We start from the raw sequence: 20397 nt of genomic DNA, 5'->3' as shown, positions 1-20397 counted from the left end.
TTGAAAACGTTTTGAAAACTGTATATGGAGTGTGTCATGGGCCCCGACAGTTGTCAATACTGTTATAAACCATTTTAAAGCAGTAGTGTGGATCCTGCCCAGGTCTCTGCATTCATGTCCCTAGCTAGATGAGAAACTTAGCGGTGTCCATTACTGGGAAATCCATTTCTTTCTTGACTTGACAAACTTCCATGGTGTCTAAGACTTGATTGGCATTTGCAAGATGAACTGCGGCTTTCCCCTGGACTTTGGGAACCGTTTTTGTGCAGTTCCCCCCCTCCCCCACAAGTTCTGCAACTTGGGCAAATTCCTGAACAATTCTTCTGGGGTCTTTCTGCATTTACCTAGGCTCCTTTAGATGGCAACCATGTGATTTGTAATTGAAAACTTCCCCTCTTCATAAAGTTTAATGAAACACTGCCATCTAGTGGCTGTGTTATTGCACAATGCTGACTTTAAACACTGGAAATATCCTGCAACATCCCATGATAATTTTAAATAGTGCATTATCTCTGAAATTTTTTAAAGTGAGAAGTCCTGGAGGTCGATGGCATTATGCAAAGGACCCACATTTGTCTCGTAGTGGCCAACCATGAGTGTGCAACCATGAGTGTGCAACAAATCACTCATATAGGGAAGTCATGTACCTGCTGCATTCCCCCTTGTTATGAATCCCATATATAAAATGTGCCTTTTATACTCCAGGGAGATCTGGTATATGTGAACTATGGCAGCATTGAAGATTTCCACAGACTAGAGCGCGAGATGGGAATTAACTGCTCCGGGAAAATAGTCATTGCCAGATACGGGAAAATCTTCAGAGGAAATAAGGTAATTACAATGGCCCATCTTGGACGGCTTGAGCACTGCTCTGATATTTTCAAGTTCAAACAATTATGATGAGGGGGGAATCATAGGAGGAGGCATAGGCGTGCGCAGCGCATTTCTCTGGGGTGTGCACCCAGGGCATTTTATTTATTCATTTTGAAAGGTGAGCGTTTATTGAATACTCAATCACAAAGGACGTTATTGTTATTCATTTATTTATTGAACACTGTAGACCCTGATGCCCTCCTCCGCGTTTGGCTTGCCTGGCCGTGGGAGGGTTGTTACAAGTGAGGAGGGGGAATGAGGAGACCCTCCTCAAGCCCCAGGATTGGTGGGGCTTTGTGGTGACACTGGCTGGAGGGGGGGGGCTTTGAAGGCAGTATTAGCCTCTGGGACCCTTCCTCCTGGCCTCTTTGAAGCATGGCTCCCGGCAGAGCGATTCCTTTTTGCTCCTGCTGCCAGGAGCAATGGAGTGCCATTGGGGGCTAGAAACTGTTCCCACTGCATTTTTATCCCTCTCTGGATCCCTAATCAGTGCCCCCTCAATTTGGCACTTATTGCTTGATACATTAGGGTGTGTCTGGGCACACCCGGCAGACCCCTTGTGCACACCTATGGAGGGAGGGTATCTAATGTTGTGTGAGCAGAAGTCTGCTTGCGTGGCAGGACTTTCTCCTCCCATCCCTCCTGCAGCTCCCATCTGCTTTGGATGTCCCCCAACCATCTGGAGCAGGTGTTGGGGGGTACACAGGACTTATAGGTATAATGGAGAATCACCCACTCCCCATTCCCTTTATTGGAAGCAAGTCCATCAACAGGAAGACATTATTAGTTACCACCCATAGCTCAGCATGCCTGTGCCCACTGACATCATTACTCCATGCCACTTCCACTTCCTCTTTTCTGAGCTGTCGTGAGTCCCTTTGAGCACGGAGAAAGCATGGAGGACAGCAGAGGGAGAAGCTGCTCTTCCCAGCACCGGCTGAATCCCTGGGTTTACATGCCATGTGTTGTGCCAATGGCCAACCTCGTTCCCACTGCTCTCTCCAGTCTGACATCTGGGAGGGGAAAGTGCTGCACAAAGGAATCTCTGCTGTTATCTCCAATCTCAGGTCAGAGATAACAGTGAGGATTCCTCTAGTGGACAGTCCTTAGGGCTTGGAGGCCAACCCCTGCCCCCTGCAAGAGCCCAAGAATACTCCACAGGCCAGATTAGTGAGCCTAGCAGGTTGGATTAGACTCATGGGTAGGGGGCTCTGAAACCCTACAGTAGAGGGTGCATTGGTCATGGACCCACAGGTCAAGGGAGGCTCAGAAGATGGCAACAAGGGAAAGGACTTTCTCTGTGGTGGCCCCCTATTATGAAATGAGCTCCCCATTGAGGCCTGCCCAGCACCAACAGTGCCAGGCTAAGATTGTCCTCTAGTCCCAGGCATTTAAGGACATATTATAGGGCATCTATGCCTGCTGTCTGAACTTGTCTAGTATCCTGTTGTAATTGTTTTTAGCTATTTAAATTCATATATTTCCAAGTTTTTATCTGTTTATTGCTTTGAACAGCCCAGAGAGCTTTGGCTATTGGGCAGTATAGAAATGAAATGAAATGAAATAATATATAAATAATATACACCAGGAGCTAGTGGCTTGCACATTGTCATCAGGATCCATTTGCTCCTAGCTGCCATGAGTCCCTTGCTCCTGCACATGAAAACATATTGGGCAAGACGCTAGGGTGAGGGCAACAAAAACACACGTTAAAAGCCATCCTGGCTAAGCTTTGCGTGAAAGAGCAGAATGGTTACAACAACATCTGTCCCCCTCCACCCCGCAGGTGAAGAATGCAGAGCTGGCTGGAGCCAAGGGTGTAATTTTGTACTCCGACCCCGCGAACTCCTGTGCCCCTGGCGTGGCACCTTACCCAGATGGCTGGAATCTTCCTGGAAGAGGAGCCCAGCGTGGAAATGTGTTAATCCTGAATGGTGCTGGGGATCCTCTTACTCCAGGATATCCAGCTAAAGGTGAGCAGCACTGATAGAAGACCTTAGACAGCTTTTTCCTCCCACCGTCCTGTAGATACATTCTAAAATATCCTTCACCAGCCTGACACACTGGGGATGGTGGGAGTTGGACTACAACTCCCACCATCCCCAGCAAGTGTGGGACATTGGAGATGGGGTCTAACATGCATGGTGCTTTTACTGTACTCAGGCAGAATGCCCAAATAGAGCTTAGTTCAGGGTCAAAACCATAATAAATGTCTGAATAGGGCTTAGGTCAGGGTCAAAACTATAATAAACGCTTGAATAGGGCTTAGTTCATGTCCAAACCATAGTAAAGCCAGCTTCAGTAGGAGTAACACTGTGTAAAGGCCTGGGAAAATAAAGAGAATTCCCCGGAGCTTAGGCTGACCATATGAAAAGGAGGACAGGGCTCCTGTATCTTTAACAATTGCACTGAAAAGGAAATTTCAGCAGGTGTCATTTGTATATATGGAGAACCTGGGGAAATTTCCTCTTCATCACAACAGTTAAAGCTGCAGGTGCCCTGCCCTCCTTTAAATCTGGTGACTCTAGTATAGTTCCTGCAGCTTTAACTGTTGTGATGAAGAGGGAATTTCACCAGGTTCTCCATATATGCAAATGACACCTGCAGAAATTCCCTTTTCTATGCAACTGTTAAAGATACAGCAGCCCTGTCCTCCTTTTCATATGGTCACCCTACCGGAGCTGAATGAGGTAGGCTCCCAGCAAGTGTCCTTGTGGTGATCATTTCATAGCCAGGGTTCCACCACTGAGAAGGTGCTCTCTTGCTTTGCTCCCCACCTTGGTTCAGGTGACCAGGACACCTGGAGTAGGGCCACTGAAGGTCTTAACATGCACTGCAGGCAGCCTGATGTAGAGGTGAAGCAACCTGGCCCCATGCTGTATAGGTATTTGAAAGTAACCAAAATAAGGCTTAGTTTGAGACAGGACTCAAAAGGGCTTTGGCCAGAAAGCTATCTTTCTCACCAAATCTGAGCCTGTGAAGATGCCATGTGAAGTAGGACTACAGGAAACATATGATGTTGACAAAACCAACCATGTATTGGTACCTAGCTGACTACGTCCCCCTATATATACCTAGTCAACCCCAGACATATCCTGAGGAGGCCTTATTGTTGTCCTGTGGCTGATGGAATGTCACCAGGCCTTCTCAATGGTGGTACTCACCCTTCGGGACACTCTCCCATGGTTGTTTTGAAGGGCAGAAACCGTGGCAAGTTCTAAACACCTCTTGAAAACACACTTTTTGTTCATACAGGTTCTCCCAGATCTGGGAGGAGCTCTGTCACTACCCTATTTTATTGTGTTCATCTTGTTATCCTGTATTTTTCAAGTGAACCGCTTAAGGATTTTAGGATATGAAACATTTTCCCTTTATAAGTCTCCAGGCAATAATAATAATAATAATAATAATAATAATAATAATAATAATAATAATAATAATAATAATAAAAGAAAGCCAAGGTTTGTGAACTGCCCAGAGAGCTCCGGCTATTGGGCGGTATAGAAATGTAATTAATAAATAAATAAAATAAAATAAATAATTGTGTCTTTCAACAACTATTATGCAAGATTGTGAGCCCAAGGCATTTTATATGTAAGAATTACTGTGAAGATAATTGGCTGTAATGGTTGCTTTTTTTTCTGTTCCAGAATACGCCTACCGCTATGATGAAGCGCAAGCAGCAGCCCGCTTAAAAATTCCTGTCCACCCTATTGGTTACCAAGATGCTGAGAGGCTGCTGAGGTAAAGTACATCTGGCAATATGGTTTGCCCAACTTTACTAAATTCCACAATCATATAATTGAGGCTGGTCTCACAACATGCTAATCTGCACTCAGTGATTGAACTGTGGGTTGTTTGTTGAACTGTGGCTTAACGTGTTGTCTGAACCCAGGACATTTTCCACAGGGTGGCTTGTTAACCATGCAGCATGACTTGTTAAGCATTTGGAACAACCCAACAACAAACCATGGGTTCTTGAGGTGGCGTGGTTGAGAAAAATAAGCCACACTGCATAGTTAACAAGCCATCCTGTGGAAAATGTCCTGGGTTCAGACCACAGTTCAACAAACAAGCCGTGGTTCAACAACAACCCACACTCAACCACTGAGTGTGGGTTAGTGTGTTGTGCGAACCCAGTCAGAGTCAAGCAGAGCTGTTTGTCTTGACAAATAGTGCCCACTTTGACACAGAGCAGTTAACCACAGCTTGTGGCTGGCAAATAAATCATTCATACAGGGCCGGCCCTACCATGAGGCAGAGTGAGGCAGTCACTTCAGGCAGCAGATTGTTGGTGTCATAAAAGTGCAAAAAAAAAAAGTTACTTACATACTTTGTTATAATTGTATGGGATGTTCTGCCTCATGTATCAAAATAGCTTGGTTGTCTTTGGGTACTATGAACCTTAGATGAGTGGGTGGGTGGGGGCGCCATTTGCTACTCTGCATCAGGCAGCAAAATGCCTTGGGTGGCCTCTGCACTCACCTCATTTGTTTGAATCCTTGGCAAGCATCTTATTGCTATCTATATTCAGAGATGATGGTAGGGCAGGATTTGGGGACAGAGGTTCAAGGTCCCTCTCAACAGAATGAGCAGCAGGATCTGCAGACATAGCAGACCTATCTTACTCTACTTTGAATTAAGTGAAGTAGACATCATTTAGGCATTACTGTCTATATAAGAGGGCGGTGGTAAAACCAGCAAGTCTAGGGTCTTAAAATAACTACACAACTATCTATATTGCATTACGCTTCTGACCTTGTATACTCTAATTGGCTGAGTACATGTGATGGGTTGGAAGGTCCAGATGCTCAGAGAACTGAACAGTTTGCAGTCCAGGGCAGGGCCTACACTATTGATTTAAAACAGTTTATAATGGTAGTGGCAACTGTTGGGGCCCAGGACACACGCAGTTTTCAAACTGTTTTCAAAGTGCCGTATCCTGCTTGGTGTAGATGTGGCCCAGCTTCTGTGAGGGGTGGGAACATTGTCAGTTTGGCTGGGATGAAGACCTCACCCAGAAGGAGTTTGAGGGTTGACATGAGGTTCCAGCAGATACGGATGCAAAGAGGAAAGGAGCCGAGAGGCAGGAAGGTGGAAGGAAGGATGCAGAGGAGGTGTTGTGGACTGAGAAAAGGAACAAGGCTTGAGAGAAAAGGAGGTGGGCTTTACTCAAGAAGGGGCTAATAAGGGAGGGGCTCTCACAAAAACTCACAGCAATTCAAGTCAGGAGAGGAGGGGAAGGGAGGGAGAAGGCCAGATCTGTCAAGAAACGAGGCGGCTAAGGGAACAGTCTGTGCAGTGGCTTTGATAAACAGGAAATTGGAGAAACCACAGATGCTGGAGACATGGAATTAGAGAAAGAGGGTGACAAGGGGAAAGAACAGGAAAGCTGGAAAGCAGGAGACTGGGATTCTGGATCAACGAGAGGAAGGGAATAAGACAAGATCAAAGGGCAGAGGATTGGGGGGTCTTACGCCTTTGGCCCTGATGTGGGAATTCCACCAGTTAAGTCTTCTATTTTCATTCATTGCAGCATCGCAACTAGTAATCCCAAAGGGACCATCAGTGGCTGAGAAGCTGTGGGTTATGGTGGGGCTGAACTTCACGGATTGTTTTGAACTAAGCAGCCAATTATTGGGCTGCAGGCTTTTGGTTTGGTTGAAATTAGGAAAATAAGCACATTTAGCACCAAAGGCAGGGAGTTATACCTAGGGGCTGTCGACACACAGGGAAAGCCCCGCAGTGGCTGTGGATCTGCACCTTGTCGTTAGATGACACAGGTGCAGTTTCAGAGCCACTACGGGACATCCCCACGATGCTGCATTTTGAAAAAGTCCCGGGTCGGAGATTCGGGACTTTTTCAAAATGCAGCACTGTGGAGATGCCCCGTGGTGGCTCTGAAGCTGCACCTGTGTAGCCTAAAATCGTGGGGTTGAGGAGGGTGCCACCGCCAACAACACGGAGCTGTGAAGACGGCCCCCTGGAAAGAGTACTGCAGTGTAACCAGGATTGTGTGCTCCATACTCAAATCAACATCACCAGCATCACTGGGACCCGGGCAATCCAAATTCTGTGCTAAGGAAAGTATACCCTGCAAGCTGTATATGAATGAATGAATGAATGAATACCTTTATTGAAGAAGTCTTCTGACCATTTCAAAAAATCACATAATCATTAAAAACAAACAGACATTACTTAAAATTTATGATTAAAAATTTTAAAACAATATACAGTTCGTATATGATATTATATATGACAAACAGTTAATAAGACCCCTCGTATATTACAACATTTGATAAAAACTTATTAATTGAGCCATTTTTTCTAATTCTTTTTTCCTTATGCTGGCTGCTTTAAGAGCGAAGAGAGCAACCCTCTGGGTCACAAAATAGTTAGAACTACGTAAGAGAAAGGACCGTTTATCCTTGGCTGTCCAGTCTCTCATGTATATTAAAAACATAGATAGATAATGTTCTCTACATTTTGAATATAAACAATATTCAAGTAAATAGTGGGTTAAATCTTCTATTTCAGGGTTGCCATATATACATAGTCTATCTTTCGATGGAATACCTTGGAATCTACCATGTAACATCATTGTGTCCATCAGCTCGAATCGAAGCCGGGTAAAGGCTACTTGATGGACCCGTTTCATATCAAAGAACAAATATTTTTCTTCTTTAAAGTGAAATTTTGTTCTGGCTAGCCATTTCATGGCCCTTGATTTTGACAATGCAGCTATTATCAGTCTGACTTCTAATGTCTGTATAGATGCAAATGGACTCAATTTGCACGATGTTTTATTTTGCCTAATTTCTTTGGCAACATGTATTGCTTTGCCTCCCTTTTTCTGCTTATGCAGTGGATCAAAGAACTAGGCACGGCAGGGCACTAAAATCCCGTCCACAGCCACTGGGAAAAGATGTTGTGAGTTTCTTGTAGTTTCTAAGAATTCTGCTGGTATTGGTCATAGATTTTGAAGCATAGCTTCAAAGCCAAAGAGCCCAGAAACTTTATTTTTTAAAAAAAGAAGAAGAAAAGAAACTCAGGTTCTCAGGAATCTGAATTCTGCATCCATTCCTATATTCTGAACTTTTTCTATGCTCCCATATGTCAGTCTCTTCTCTCGTGCATAACATCTGACACCTTTGGGGTATCTCAGGGCTCATCTACACCAAGCAGGATATTGCACTATGAAAGCAGTATATAAAAGGCAGGAGCCACACCAAGCGGGATATAGCGATATGAAAGCCGTCTATGGTCTGTCTCAATGGGCCCCAACAGTTGTCAGTGCACTTCAATACTGCTATAAGTCAGTAGTGTGGCTCCTGCCTTTTATATACCGCTTTCATAGTGGAATATCCTGCTTGGTGTAGATGAGCCCTTAGTGTATAATGGTTTTCCATTTTAATTGGGGTCCACTTGTGCCTTTGAGAAGTTTGTGAACTGTTGCATTAAACCAGCCTTCCCGAATTTATGGAGGGCAACAGGTTGGGGAAACCTGCATTAAACTATCTATCACCTGTTATACATGAATATGAATTGCTGGTATGTGTAAAATTGTATGGGGCAGGGGGAGGAATAACTGTGGGTCCCATACAGAGACTGTCTCCAAAATACTTAAAGCAATCTTTTCTTAGAACAACTACTTATGAGAGAGATCATTGCAGAAAACAATGATTAAAAGAACACTCTGTGCTTGTACATGTTTTTCAGTCTTTCCCCCATTTCCTTCTCTTACAAATGCCTTGCAGGAATCTTCGATTTCAGCCAGAAGAATGTAAGGGGATGGTAGCCAGTCCTCTAGGCTGAGAACAAAGAGGTCAAAGATCATGTTCTCAAATATATTTTCAAGGATCTTTCTCTCTCTTTCACTGGAGCATAAGTTTTATTATCAGTTTGAACCGTCTGGGGTTCTTCAAATGTGTGACTCATTGCTTAACTTTTCCACTCCTCCTCTCTGCTTTTTGGGGACACAATTAAACAGAGGCATTTTTCTTAGCCTGCAATCCTAAATACACTTACTTATTATATTGCATTATGTTAGATTAGATCAGATCAGATCAGATTAGATTAGATTTTGAGCTCACCCAATAACAAAAGATCTCTGGGTGGATTACATGATGCTAAAAACAACAACACCCAAATCTGAGTACACAATAAATACAATTGAGGAAGGAAATAAACATACAATATCATATTCATATATATATATATATATATATATATATATATATATATATATATATATATATCTCCAAAATGCCTGAGAGAAGAGGATTGTTTTTTGCCTGGCACTGACAGGTAACAGTGTGGGGGTGGTGTAGGGTATATCATAAGCAAGAAGCCACCACTGAGAAGGCCCTCTCTATCAGCCACCTGCCTAACTTCATTTATGTCACCTTCAGAGTCCCTTCTCTGGGTTGGGAACACCCAGAGGAAGGCCTCCAAAGATGTCCTAAAAGTACAAGCAGCTCCATATGGAAGGAGATGTTCCTTTGCATCAGAGATGTATTCTGCAAATATATATGCAATCAACAAGATGCCTAGGAAAATGAGCAAAGAATGCATACATTTCTAAGTGTGCACCAAAAAAGATGCACAGTGTCTCTGCTCATATAGAACAACGGCAGAACAAGCTTGGGGAAGGAAACATGAGAAACTCTATGAGATGGAGCTTGAGAAATTCCCTTGTCCCGATCCTCCACTGGCTTGGGCATTATAAAGAAACATCCAGGCAGTATCTTTCACATTGCGGCACAGAATGGGGGAACATTTATGCAAGATTATTCATGCCTCTAATAGCAGTGCTAATCACCGCTCTATGGCAGCACTCTGTTAACCATAGCGTGAACTATGGGGGCCTGACGGACAACACGCTAAGCCATGGTTAGGGCTGCTAGCCCTTTTTCAGCATGTTAGTGAGGGTAGTTAAACTATGGTTAAAGTGTAGTGCCAGTGTGGTGTAGTGGCTAAAGTGTTGAACTGGGAGTCGGGAGATCCAGGTTCTAGTCCCATCACTCAGCCATGGAAACCCACTGGATGACTTTGGGCCAGTCACAGACTCTCAGCCCAACCCACCTCACAGGGTTGTTGTTAGGATAAAAATGGAGAGGAGCAGGATTATGTACGCCGCCTTTGGTTCCTTGGAGGAAGAAAGGCGGGATATAAATGCAAAATAAATAAATGGTTAAACCATGCCCTACACACAACACACTAAGCCATCATGGTTAGCTCAAAATGCTTAACCATCATGGCTTAGCATGTTCTCTGAAAAAGCTCAATAAGATAAAGTACCAAACACAGGATTCTCCCAAAATGTTTGCAGAAACCCATATTCCGAGTTACTTCCATTTTTGGAATCCATGTAAGCAAGAGCATTATCTTTTGTGTGTGTGTGTGTGTGTTTTTAAAGTAAAAATATTACTTGAATTAAAAAGATTGCAATGCTTTCATTTTCCAACAGGGAGATGGGAGGGCCTCCCCCGCCGGACGACAGCTGGAAGGGAAAGCTCTCTGTGCCTTATAATATTGGGCCAGGCTTTCAAGGAAGTTCTTCCAAAAAGTAAGGGGAAAATATCATTTCGTGTTTTAGGACAGGGGTGAGCAGAAGGTTGATCAAAATTAGCACTGTGCTGAAAATTTCGAGCATTCGATTTTTGTTATTTCATGGGGGGTGAAGGCAAAAATGGAAAATTGGGCAAAAGAGGCTAGGAGAGATGAGAATTTCGGAGAATTTTCTCCTTAGAGAGGGGGGCAGGGTTTCCATATGCCCTTTTAAATATAGCTGGTTGTTGGGGTATCTTCTTCCTTTCTTTCTTTTTTAAAGAACACCCCCAGCATTTTCAGAAGCCCAAGCATTCTTCCTGAATGCTTATTGGAGAGGCAAGTTCACATCGTCTCTAATAGGCATTCACTAAGAACTACAGGGCTCCTCCAAATGCACAGAGAGGGGGGTGGTTTTTTTGGAAAAATAGAAAATAGGAAGAAGCCCACCCACCCCAGCAATCAGCTACACTTAAAAAAGGTATATGGAAACCCTGTCCCTTTTCCAAAGGAGAAAATTCTCCAAATTTCCCCCCTCCCTTCAAAAGAGTCAGAAAAAAAGAATGCCTCCTTCCATCGCCAGCTGAAGACATTTTTATTTCCTCCGTATGTTAACACCTCTTTCAACCTGGATGGGGTTGCACTCCCCCTGAAGGAGCAGGTTCGTAGCTTGGGGGTTCTCCTAGAACCATCTCTGTCACTTGAGGCTCAGGTGGCTTCGGTGGCACAAAGTGCTTTCTACCAACTTCGAATGGTGGCCCAGCTACGCCCCTATCTGGACAGGGATAATCTAGCTTCAGTTGTCTATACTCTGGTAACCTCCAAATTAGATTACTGCAATGCTCTCTACATGGGGCAGCTTTTGAAGAAGGTTCGGAAGCTGCAGCTTGTGCAAAATGCAGCGGCCAGATTGATAACTGGAACCAGAAGGTTCGAACATATAACACCGATTATGGCCCGCTTGCATTGGCTGCCTATATGTTTCTGAACCCAATTCAAGGTGCTGGTTTTAACCTATAAAGCCCTACATGGCTTGGCACCGCAGTACCTGATGGAACGCCTCTCTCGACATGAACCTACCCGTACACTGCGCTCAACACCTAAGGTCCTCCTCCGTGTGCATCCTCCAAGGGAAGCTTGGAGGATGGCAACAAGGGAGAGGGCCTTTTTTGGTGGTGGCCCCCCAACTGTGGAATGATCTCCCCGATGAGGCTCGCCTGGCACCAACATTGTTATCTTTTCAGTGCCAGGTCCAGACTTTTCTCTTCTCCCAGGCATTTAACAGCATTTAACAATGCTAAGTTTGTTTTTCAACAGACCCCAGAACTGTTGTTTTTAAATGGATACTGTTGTTTTTATACTGCTGTTTTTATGTTTTTGATGGTTTTAAATTTTGTATATTCTTAACGCTTACTGTTTTTAACTTTTGTAAACCGCCCAGAGAGCTTCAGCTATGGGGCAGTATATAAATGTAATAAATAAAATAAAGAAAGAAAGAAAGAAAGAAAGAAAGAAAGAAATGAAGCTTAATTGGAGAAATGAAACTATTCCTCTTTGGGATACCCCATCCCAACAGAAAAACAACAACCAGGCCTCTAAGGCCTAACCTTTTCACTTTGCATCTGTAGGCCGCAAACCTTCACAAGGTGAAAACATTCTTTTTTTAATCTGATAATGCTTACTATTTGCATCTTTTTTTATATATGTAATTGCATTAGCAAAGTCAAAATGCACATCCACAGCTTCAAGAAAGTGACAAGAATTTACAACGTGATTGGTACTATCCGAGGTGCGACCGAGCCAGGTAAAGCCATTCTCTCCTTCAGTTTCTCTGTGGTATCAAGCCAGGGGTAGGGTACATAACTTTGCATATAAAAGGTTTCAGGTTGACTCCCCGGCATCTCTGGGTAGGGCTCGCAAGGGCTCCCACCTGAAAACTGGGAGAGCCACTGCTAGTCAGTGTAATACCCCGAACAGAATGCTGGATCAGACCAAGAGTCCATCTAGTCCAGCACTCTGTCGAACAGGGACCAACAAAGCAGGACATGGTGCAACAGCAACTTCCCACCCATGTTCCGCAGCAACTGGTGCACACAGGCTTACTACCTCAAGTACTGGAGATAGCACACAACCATCAGGGCTAGTTGCCATAGATAGCCTTCTCCTCCAGGAATTTATCCAACCCCCTTTTGAAGCCATCCAAATTAGTGGCCATCACTACATCTTGTGATAGATGGGCAAATAGTCTAGCTTGGTATAAAATTTATTCCTATGTTCCTTCCTAGGTAGGAAGGTGGTCTACCATCTCTTCACCATCTTTGTTGCCCTCCTCTGAACATATTCTAGTTTCTTGAAGAGGACCCTTCTTTTTCTCCTTCCCTTACCCCAACTCATCCTGGAATGGGCTCTCAATGATCATCACCCTCCTCATTTATTGCTCCCAGTTGAAAATAAATCCCCATCTCCATTGCCCCAGACAGGTATGTAATCCTAGGTGGCCACCGTGACTCGTGGGTGTTTGGTGGGATTGATCCGCAGAGTGGAGCTGCTGTCGTACATGAGATTGTCAGGAGCTTTGGGAAGCTGAAACAACAAGGTGAGGCCCAAAGAATGTGAAACCTAAAGATCATGCTTGTTTGTTTGACTGTCTGGGAAATTTGTCTCCTGCCATCCTTCATGCTTCTAGGTAGTAGACAATAAAATTAAGAAATAAAATAATACAACAGATTTTTAAAAAGCAGCAGTTAAACAACAACAACAACCAATTATGAGTCAGCAATTAAGGAAAGCAATCAGCCAATTAAAAGGGCATACTAGATGTCATAAAATATAATCAAGTGCCATAAACTTCCTGACACTCTAATTTCCTGACTGTTAGAGCAGTATGACAATGGAATCAGTTGCCTGGTGAGGTTGTGGGCTCTCTCACACTAGAGGCCTTCAAGAGGCAGCTGGACAACCATCTGTCAGGGATGCTTTAAGGTGGATTCCTGCATTGAGCAGGGGGTTGGACTCGATGGCCTTGTAGGCCCCTTCCAACTCTGCTATTCTATGATTCTATGAAAATGCCCAATGGTTGCATAGTTTCCAGGGCATACATCATTGACCATTGGCCGTGCCAGTTGGTGCTTATGGGAGTTGTAGTACAAAAAAAACACTGGAGGGCAACAGATTGCCTACCCTAGGCATATCAGGACTATGCACTGATGTAATGACAGGCAGGTCTATGGCCCAATTTGGACCCAATTTGCAACTGTGAAATCAGACACATTTGACAGGGAAAATCTTAAAGAGGACACACACACAGAAATCCTTCTGTGGATTGAGGTTGTTGACCACGGAATGTTGACTGTCAGAAAAGAAAAGTAGAAAGCCAGGGGTAGAAACCAACTAAAGCCCTATTTAGAGTAGACTCTTTGAAATGGATGGGACTTACATTAGTCATGAGTGGGGGGTATGCTCTACTTGAATCCCTTACACCTTATACTCTCCTAGAGGAAGGCATTGATGCCAGGCAGGCACTGAGTTGAGGAATATACACCACAACATTTTGTTACGGGTCCCACCCGTTACATTCAAATCCTCATTACACTAAAAAAAAATCCAGGCTCAATGTTATTTTCATTGGTCACTCCACGTGTACTTTCCTAGGTCATAATATAACAATAATGAGGCTCTAACTATCACAACTGTAGGATGGCGACCTAGAAGAACGGTCATATTTGCCAGCTGGGATGCTGAAGAGTTTGGCTTAATAGGATCCACGGAGTGGGCTGAGGTAAATCCATAGTAAGTTAATCTTAGCGTCTACATTCCACCTTTCAAGGGTCCAAACCCATGATCTGGTCGTAAGCCTTAGGAGAACCCTTTAAGGTAAGTGAATGTCATTATGCCCATCTTGCAGACGGGGTAAGGTTGAGGCCAAGAGGTAGTGGTTTGCCCAAGGCCATTTAGTGGGTTCATGGCAGACGTGAGATTCAGGCTAGAGGATTTCTGATTCATGGCTCTTAGCCAGGCTTCGCGGAGTTCCTTTTCCCTCTCTCTGTCCTGGAGTAGACTGGACCAGTGTTTCCCAAACTGGATGCACAGTTCAGCTTGCCTTTTATCATGTACACAGATGAGATATCAATGTGGGTCCGAGGCACATTCACAGTGCTATCGGACTCTTTTTCATTCCTTTATGTGCGGCTGTAGCATCCTAGCAAATCTAAATAGGAACTCAGGAAGCTGCCTTAAAGTGAGTCAAACCTTTGGTCCAACTTGCCTAGTATTGTTGACATTGACTGGCAGCAATGGCCGTACCTGGAGATGCCAGGGATTGAACCGGGGACCTTCTGCATACAAAGCAGGTGCCCTTCCACTGAGCTATGGCCCTTCCCAATGCTGATATATGCTCTTTCCCTACTGGCTGGCTAACCTATTGCTCCCACCTCGTCCTCCTTCCCTACCATTATGGAATGAAGTGCCCTGCAGTGGCTTATCTGGCATAGGAAGAAGGTGCATTGGCGAAGAACATAAGAAGAGCCCTGCTGGATCAGACCAAGTAGCCTGTTTTCCCCATAGTGGCCAACCACATGCCCCTGGGAAATGCAAAAGCACCCTCTCACTTGTCAGGACTGACGTTTTTATTTATTTATTTATTACATTTATATACCGCCCCATAGCCAAAGCTCTCTGGACGGTTTACAACAGTTAAAAATGGTAAACCTTAAAAAGTATACAAAATTTAAAAAAAATCAGAAACATAAAAACAACAGTATTGATTTTAAAAACAACAATTCTGGGGTCCATTAAAAACAAGCTTAACATTGTTAAATGCTGTTAAAATGGTAAAATGCCTGGGAGAAGAGAAAAGTCTTGACCTGACGCCTGAAAGATAACAATGTTGGCGCCAGGCGAGCCCCATCGGGGAGATCATTCCACAATCGGGGGGCCACCACTGAGAAGGCCCTCTCCCTTGTTGCCATCCTCCAAGCATCTCTCGGAGTAGGCACTCGGAGGAGGACCATAGATGTCGAGCGCAGTGTACGGGTAGGTTCATGTCGGGAGAGGCGTTCCATCAGGCATTGTGGTCTCTCAAGCCGTGTAGGGCTTTATAGGTTAAAACCAGCACCTTGAATCGGGCTCGGAAATGTATAGGCAGCCAACGATAGACAAGGCCGGGCACCTGCTGAAGGCTCATACATTAACAGGTGTCCACTGACACCCCCCCCCACCCACGCCCCAGAAGCAGTCGATTCCACGGCGTACTTTCTCACTGCCTGACTGACTGCCAAGCAAGGAAGTGGTAGCAATGATGAGAAAGACAAGGAGAAACAGTAGCAGCTGGTGACAATGGTGGTGAGGAAGGGAGGGGGTCCATTGAGGATAGCTTACTCAAGGGCTCTCAAAAACCCGGATTCTTGTGCACAGTGACCATATGAAAAGGAGGACAGGGCACTTGTATCTCTAACACTTGTATAGAAAAGCGAATTTCAGCAGGTGTCATTTATATGCATGCAGCACCTGGTGAAATTCCCTCTTCATCACAACAATTAAAGCTGCAGGAACTATACTAGAGTGACCAGACACAAAAGAGGGCAGGGCTCCTGAAGATTTCACTGTTGTGATGAAGAGGGAATTTCACCAGGTGCTGCAAGCATACAAATGACACCTGTTGAAATTCCCTTTTTCTATGCATCTGTTAAAAATACAGGGGCCCTGTCCTCCTTTCCATAGGGTCATTCTATTCTTGTGTTCCCCAGTGACTGGTGTTCAGAGGCAGAGTTCTCCATGCGAGGCACTCATCTGTGAGTACAGATGGACAAATCTGTCCGTTTTGATCTCTCATTTCTTTAGTCTTAAGTTGGGTTCAGCTTGAACATTGAGAATTTCTCCAGCCTTAAGTTTGATTTGTTCCAAACTTTGAGATTTTTTTTTAAAGTTTGCATATAGACATACAAATGACAGCTGCACTTTTGTGCACTTTTCTTCTAGTACAGGCATCTTGTATGCATGTTTTGCCCAGTCTACACATGTTTGCAATCCGTTTTCCTAACGTAATGCATATATGTGAGTTGAAGGCGGGTTATATGAAGGTTCTGTCTGTGGGGTTAGATCTGTGATGGACCAGGCACACACACACATCATTATCATCATCATCATCATCATCATCATCATCATCCCTTGAGGCTGCAGTCAGCAAGTGCTGAAACTGCATGTGTGAACTAGACCACAGAGAAATATTTTGAGCACAATCGTGAATTCACTTTTTCCTCCTCTCTATTGCAGGAAAATGTCAAAATACTACAGGAGCGTGGCGTGGCCTATATCAACGCTGATTCCTCCATAGAAGGTTAAAAAAGAAGAAGTATATGGGCTTCGATCAAATAAGAAGGGGTGTGATAGTCGAGCTGCAATCATGATAGCATATTTTGTAAACAAATGGTTAAATTTCTTAAACCTCCTGAACGTACAACATTATTCTCTTCTTACAATCTCAGAAACAGGGAATTAGGAGGTTCCCAAGAGATCATCTAGCTCAACCCGCAATTCCACAACAATATAGTTTAGTTGATAAAAGAATACAGAAGATAACTTAAAACAATAGCAGAATATGAGGTTCAATGTCTGTTGAAATAATAAATAAATAATAACAATTAGTAATAAATAAATAATAATGATGATTTGTTGATAATAATCATTTCCGTTTTCATCTCAAAGGCAGTAAAGGTGCTATTCTTTCTTTTCTTTCAGGCAACTATACCCTTCGAGTTGACTGCACCCCACTGATGTATAGCCTGGCTTACAATTTGACTAAAGAGGTAAAAAGAAGAAGCAGCAGCAGCCAGTAAAGAAACATATGGATTTATTAGGCTTCTTTACCACTGGCCACTCAGAGCCACTCATGCAAATGTCTCATTCAGGATTTCACTGGCTTAGCTTGAGCTTCCACAACAGCTTCTAACCAAAGGGTGGGAGGGAACAGGTGGATCTTAAGATGTGCTTAGATTCCAACTCCCATCAGCCCCAGCCAACATGGCCAATGATTGGGGAGGATGAGAGCTGTAGTCCAACAATATCTGGAAGGGCACAGGAAGCCATGCTCACTGACATCACTGAGCTTCCAGAGGGCAGGGGGAGCCATAATGCCCCCACTCCAACAATGTGCTACACACCAACACCTTGAATTCGACTGCAATTCTTTTAAGACCAGTGTTATATGGTCTTTGTGGAATGTACCGGTCAGCAGTCGAGCTGCTGCGTGGATACCGTACTAGCATCCTGCACTGAGAAAGGGGCTTGGACTACATGATCTCTAAGACACCTTAGGAGGCTAAAATTCTATGATTCCATGAATGCAAAGCATGCACCCTGCCACCAAACTACAGTCACTCTGTTTTCACAAAGATTATTATTCAGAGAGAGAGAGAGAAAATGAACAGGTGCAGGTGCTCACACGACAAAGCCAGAAGATGCCTGTGCCGTATAGTCTATCCAAATTTCATCTGAGAAATAAAGATCCTCTTGAAAACAGTAATTAAAGCCAACCACCTCCCTCTTAGATGCATAAATAACATAGTACCTTAAAGCTCAGAGATAGTATGGCTTGAGTAATGACAGTGTGCAGTAGCAGGAAGCTTAATCTCTACTGACATCAGCCAGTCCAATTTAGTATTGAGTTGTGTACATGTTACACATTGAACAATACGAAGGCCTGTTTCACCAACAGACGAGGCCTTTACAAAATGAAGGGTGCATTATGTTGTACGTGCCGTCCCCTACTGAGTTCCACTGAGCCCCCATGATCCAGCCATCTGTGTGGGCATTGCTGAAGCAAACCAGGACAGAAGAACTATTACAGATGAACCAGTACAGTGATCTTAAACAGGTGTTCCTAAGAATCCTGGAGTTCCTTGGAAACTCAGCAGAGACTATGCAATAAATTCAATAATACATTTCCTTAAAGAAAGTGGGTTGGATCCAGATTCCATCCTACATGAGCAGAAGGCAACGTAGGTGTCCAGAGGTTCGCCTGGCAACTACATTGTACTCTTTCCGGTGCCAGCTGGAGACCTTTTTATTTTTCCATTTTCTTCCATTTTCATGAACACAAAATGTCTTCTGTTTTAACAGATCCCGAGCCCTGATGAAGGGTTTGAAGGCAAATCTCTTTACGAAAGCTGGTATGCGAAGAACCCATCGACGGAATATAAAGGCGTCCCCTGGTAAATGCCAAGCCGGGGAAGGATGGGGAGAAATCAATGACTGTGATGCCTTCAGAGATGGTGTTTCTTCCTGTAGCTTAAGGGCATTGGATCTCAGCCTCGTGGGCCAAATCCAGGCTGCCTGGGGTTCCACAGAGAGCCATGCCTCTTCTCTGGCCCCACCACTCCCCCGCCAACCACTATTGCATGGTCATTTACTGTCTTTTACACAGTTTTCCCCAGCCTAAAAGGTTGAAATGCCTCTCCTAAGGCTGAGGTCCTGGCAGTAAGAGCTTTAAGCTAAAATATGCTGGTCTTTTATTTATTTATTGCATTTTTATTCCGCCCAATAGCCAAAGCTCCCTGGGCAGTTTTTACCATTTCTGTTATTTTTGGCCCTGCCCCCTTTTCCCCTTGGCCCCACCCACCAGTGGAATGCGGCCCCCCGAGAGTTCCTCTGCAATTGAATTCGGCCCTTGGGCTGAAAGAGGTTCAACACCCCTGCTGGCACAAGAGCCAAATAAGAGGCAGAACATCCTGGCCTGCTCAGCTCCAGTGGATCCCACTGAATGTGGAAAACACGTGCAATTCCATTGCTCTGGTGGAATAGGGTGAGGATGGGGCAGTTGCCCTGCCCCCCACCCCACCCCGTGTTTCAGCCCATGCATGATTATGGCTCTGGAAGACCTCTGTCCTTGGACAGCTGACTGGTTTGACATGTTGAGGGGCCATATGTGATGGACCGCGTCTCCTGGCATGAACCGGTCTATATACTACACTTCCATTTGGGATATTCCCCTGCACACACCCCAAATCTGCTCTGAACAGCCCCCTAACCCTCTAGAGAAGATTTGGGAGATGAGTGGAGAGCTGAAGGAGGGGGGAGAAATTTGCTCTGCCTCCCAGTATCTATCTATCTGGCTGGCTGGCAGAAAGATACCATTTGAAACATCATCATCATCTTTCTCACTGATGGCGTTTTTTCTAGATGGACATGATGGGCGTTGCCAAGTCATGGTGTCTATTATTATTATAATAGGAAGTGAGGCAGGTGGCTACTAGAAGGAGGGCTACTAGAAGGAGGGCCTTCTCTCCTGTGGCACCCCGGTTGTGGAATGAGCTCCCCAGAGAGGTCCGCCTGGCGCCTACACTGTACTTCTTTTGTCGCCAGCTGAAGACCTTTTTATTCACTCAGTACTGTAACACTTAATTTTAACTTAAATTTAAATTTTACTGTTCTAACTCTGTATTTTAACCTTATATCAATTTTGTTGCGTGGTTTTATCCTGGTTGTGCTTTTTATACTGTATTTTGTACTTGTGCTTTTAACATGTTGGTTGTTTTATTATGGTTTTAACTTTTGTGAACCGCCCAGAGAGCTTCGGCTATTGGGCGGTATAGAAATGTAATAAATAAATAAATAAATAAATAAATTATTATTATTATTATTATTATTGAATATTTGTGGATCAGCATCGATACAGAGTTGCTTTGTCACAATATTTTTATTGCGATTTTTACCCAACCTGACCTCCGCCCTCCCTGTTTTGCATCTTTCCCACAGGATCAACAAGCTGGGCTCCGGCAACGACTTTGAAGTCTTTTTCCAGAGGTTGGGCATCGCTTCCGGCAGAGCCCGTTACACGAAAAACTGGGTGAGCCTGTTCTGCGTTACCCAATCACATTTCTGGAACCCGTTCAAACATGCCGTCCGGGGGAATGTGGTCTTCGCCCAATAAAAAGCTCTCGTCCTTTATTTGTTCATGCCAAGTGAATCTGTCAAAATACA

At 44.3% G+C, this 20397-nt stretch overlaps 1 protein-coding gene across 3 annotated transcripts in view; it reads left to right on the top strand.

The window, feature by feature from the left end:
- The window catches only part of LOC134399241 (putative N-acetylated-alpha-linked acidic dipeptidase), a 39769-nt gene that overhangs the window by 13543 nt on the left and 5829 nt on the right, over positions 1 to 20397 (top strand). For 2 of the 3 annotated variants that reach the window (XM_063127170.1, XM_063127172.1), the window contains exons 5-15: positions 706 to 831; positions 2660 to 2846; positions 4524 to 4617; positions 10343 to 10441; positions 12141 to 12226; positions 12899 to 13018; positions 14118 to 14200; positions 16693 to 16756; positions 17158 to 17225; positions 18538 to 18629; positions 20173 to 20263. In XM_063127170.1, coding sequence (XP_062983240.1) covers positions 706 to 831; positions 2660 to 2846; positions 4524 to 4617; positions 10343 to 10441; positions 12141 to 12226; positions 12899 to 13018; positions 14118 to 14200; positions 16693 to 16756; positions 17158 to 17225; positions 18538 to 18629; positions 20173 to 20263 — 1110 coding nt within the window. The remainder of the gene's footprint in view (positions 1 to 705; positions 832 to 2659; positions 2847 to 4523; positions 4618 to 10342; positions 10442 to 12140; positions 12227 to 12898; positions 13019 to 14117; positions 14201 to 16692; positions 16757 to 17157; positions 17226 to 18537; positions 18630 to 20172; positions 20264 to 20397) is intronic. The other variant, XM_063127171.1, reaches the window with a different exon arrangement.

This window comes from Elgaria multicarinata, chromosome 5 (assembly GCF_023053635.1).
Source record: "Elgaria multicarinata webbii isolate HBS135686 ecotype San Diego chromosome 5, rElgMul1.1.pri, whole genome shotgun sequence".
In the NCBI taxonomy this organism is placed as follows: Eukaryota; Metazoa; Chordata; class Lepidosauria; order Squamata; family Anguidae; genus Elgaria; species Elgaria multicarinata.
Note: the sequence above shows the minus strand (reverse complement) of the source record. Positions and strands in the feature narration are given on the sequence as shown.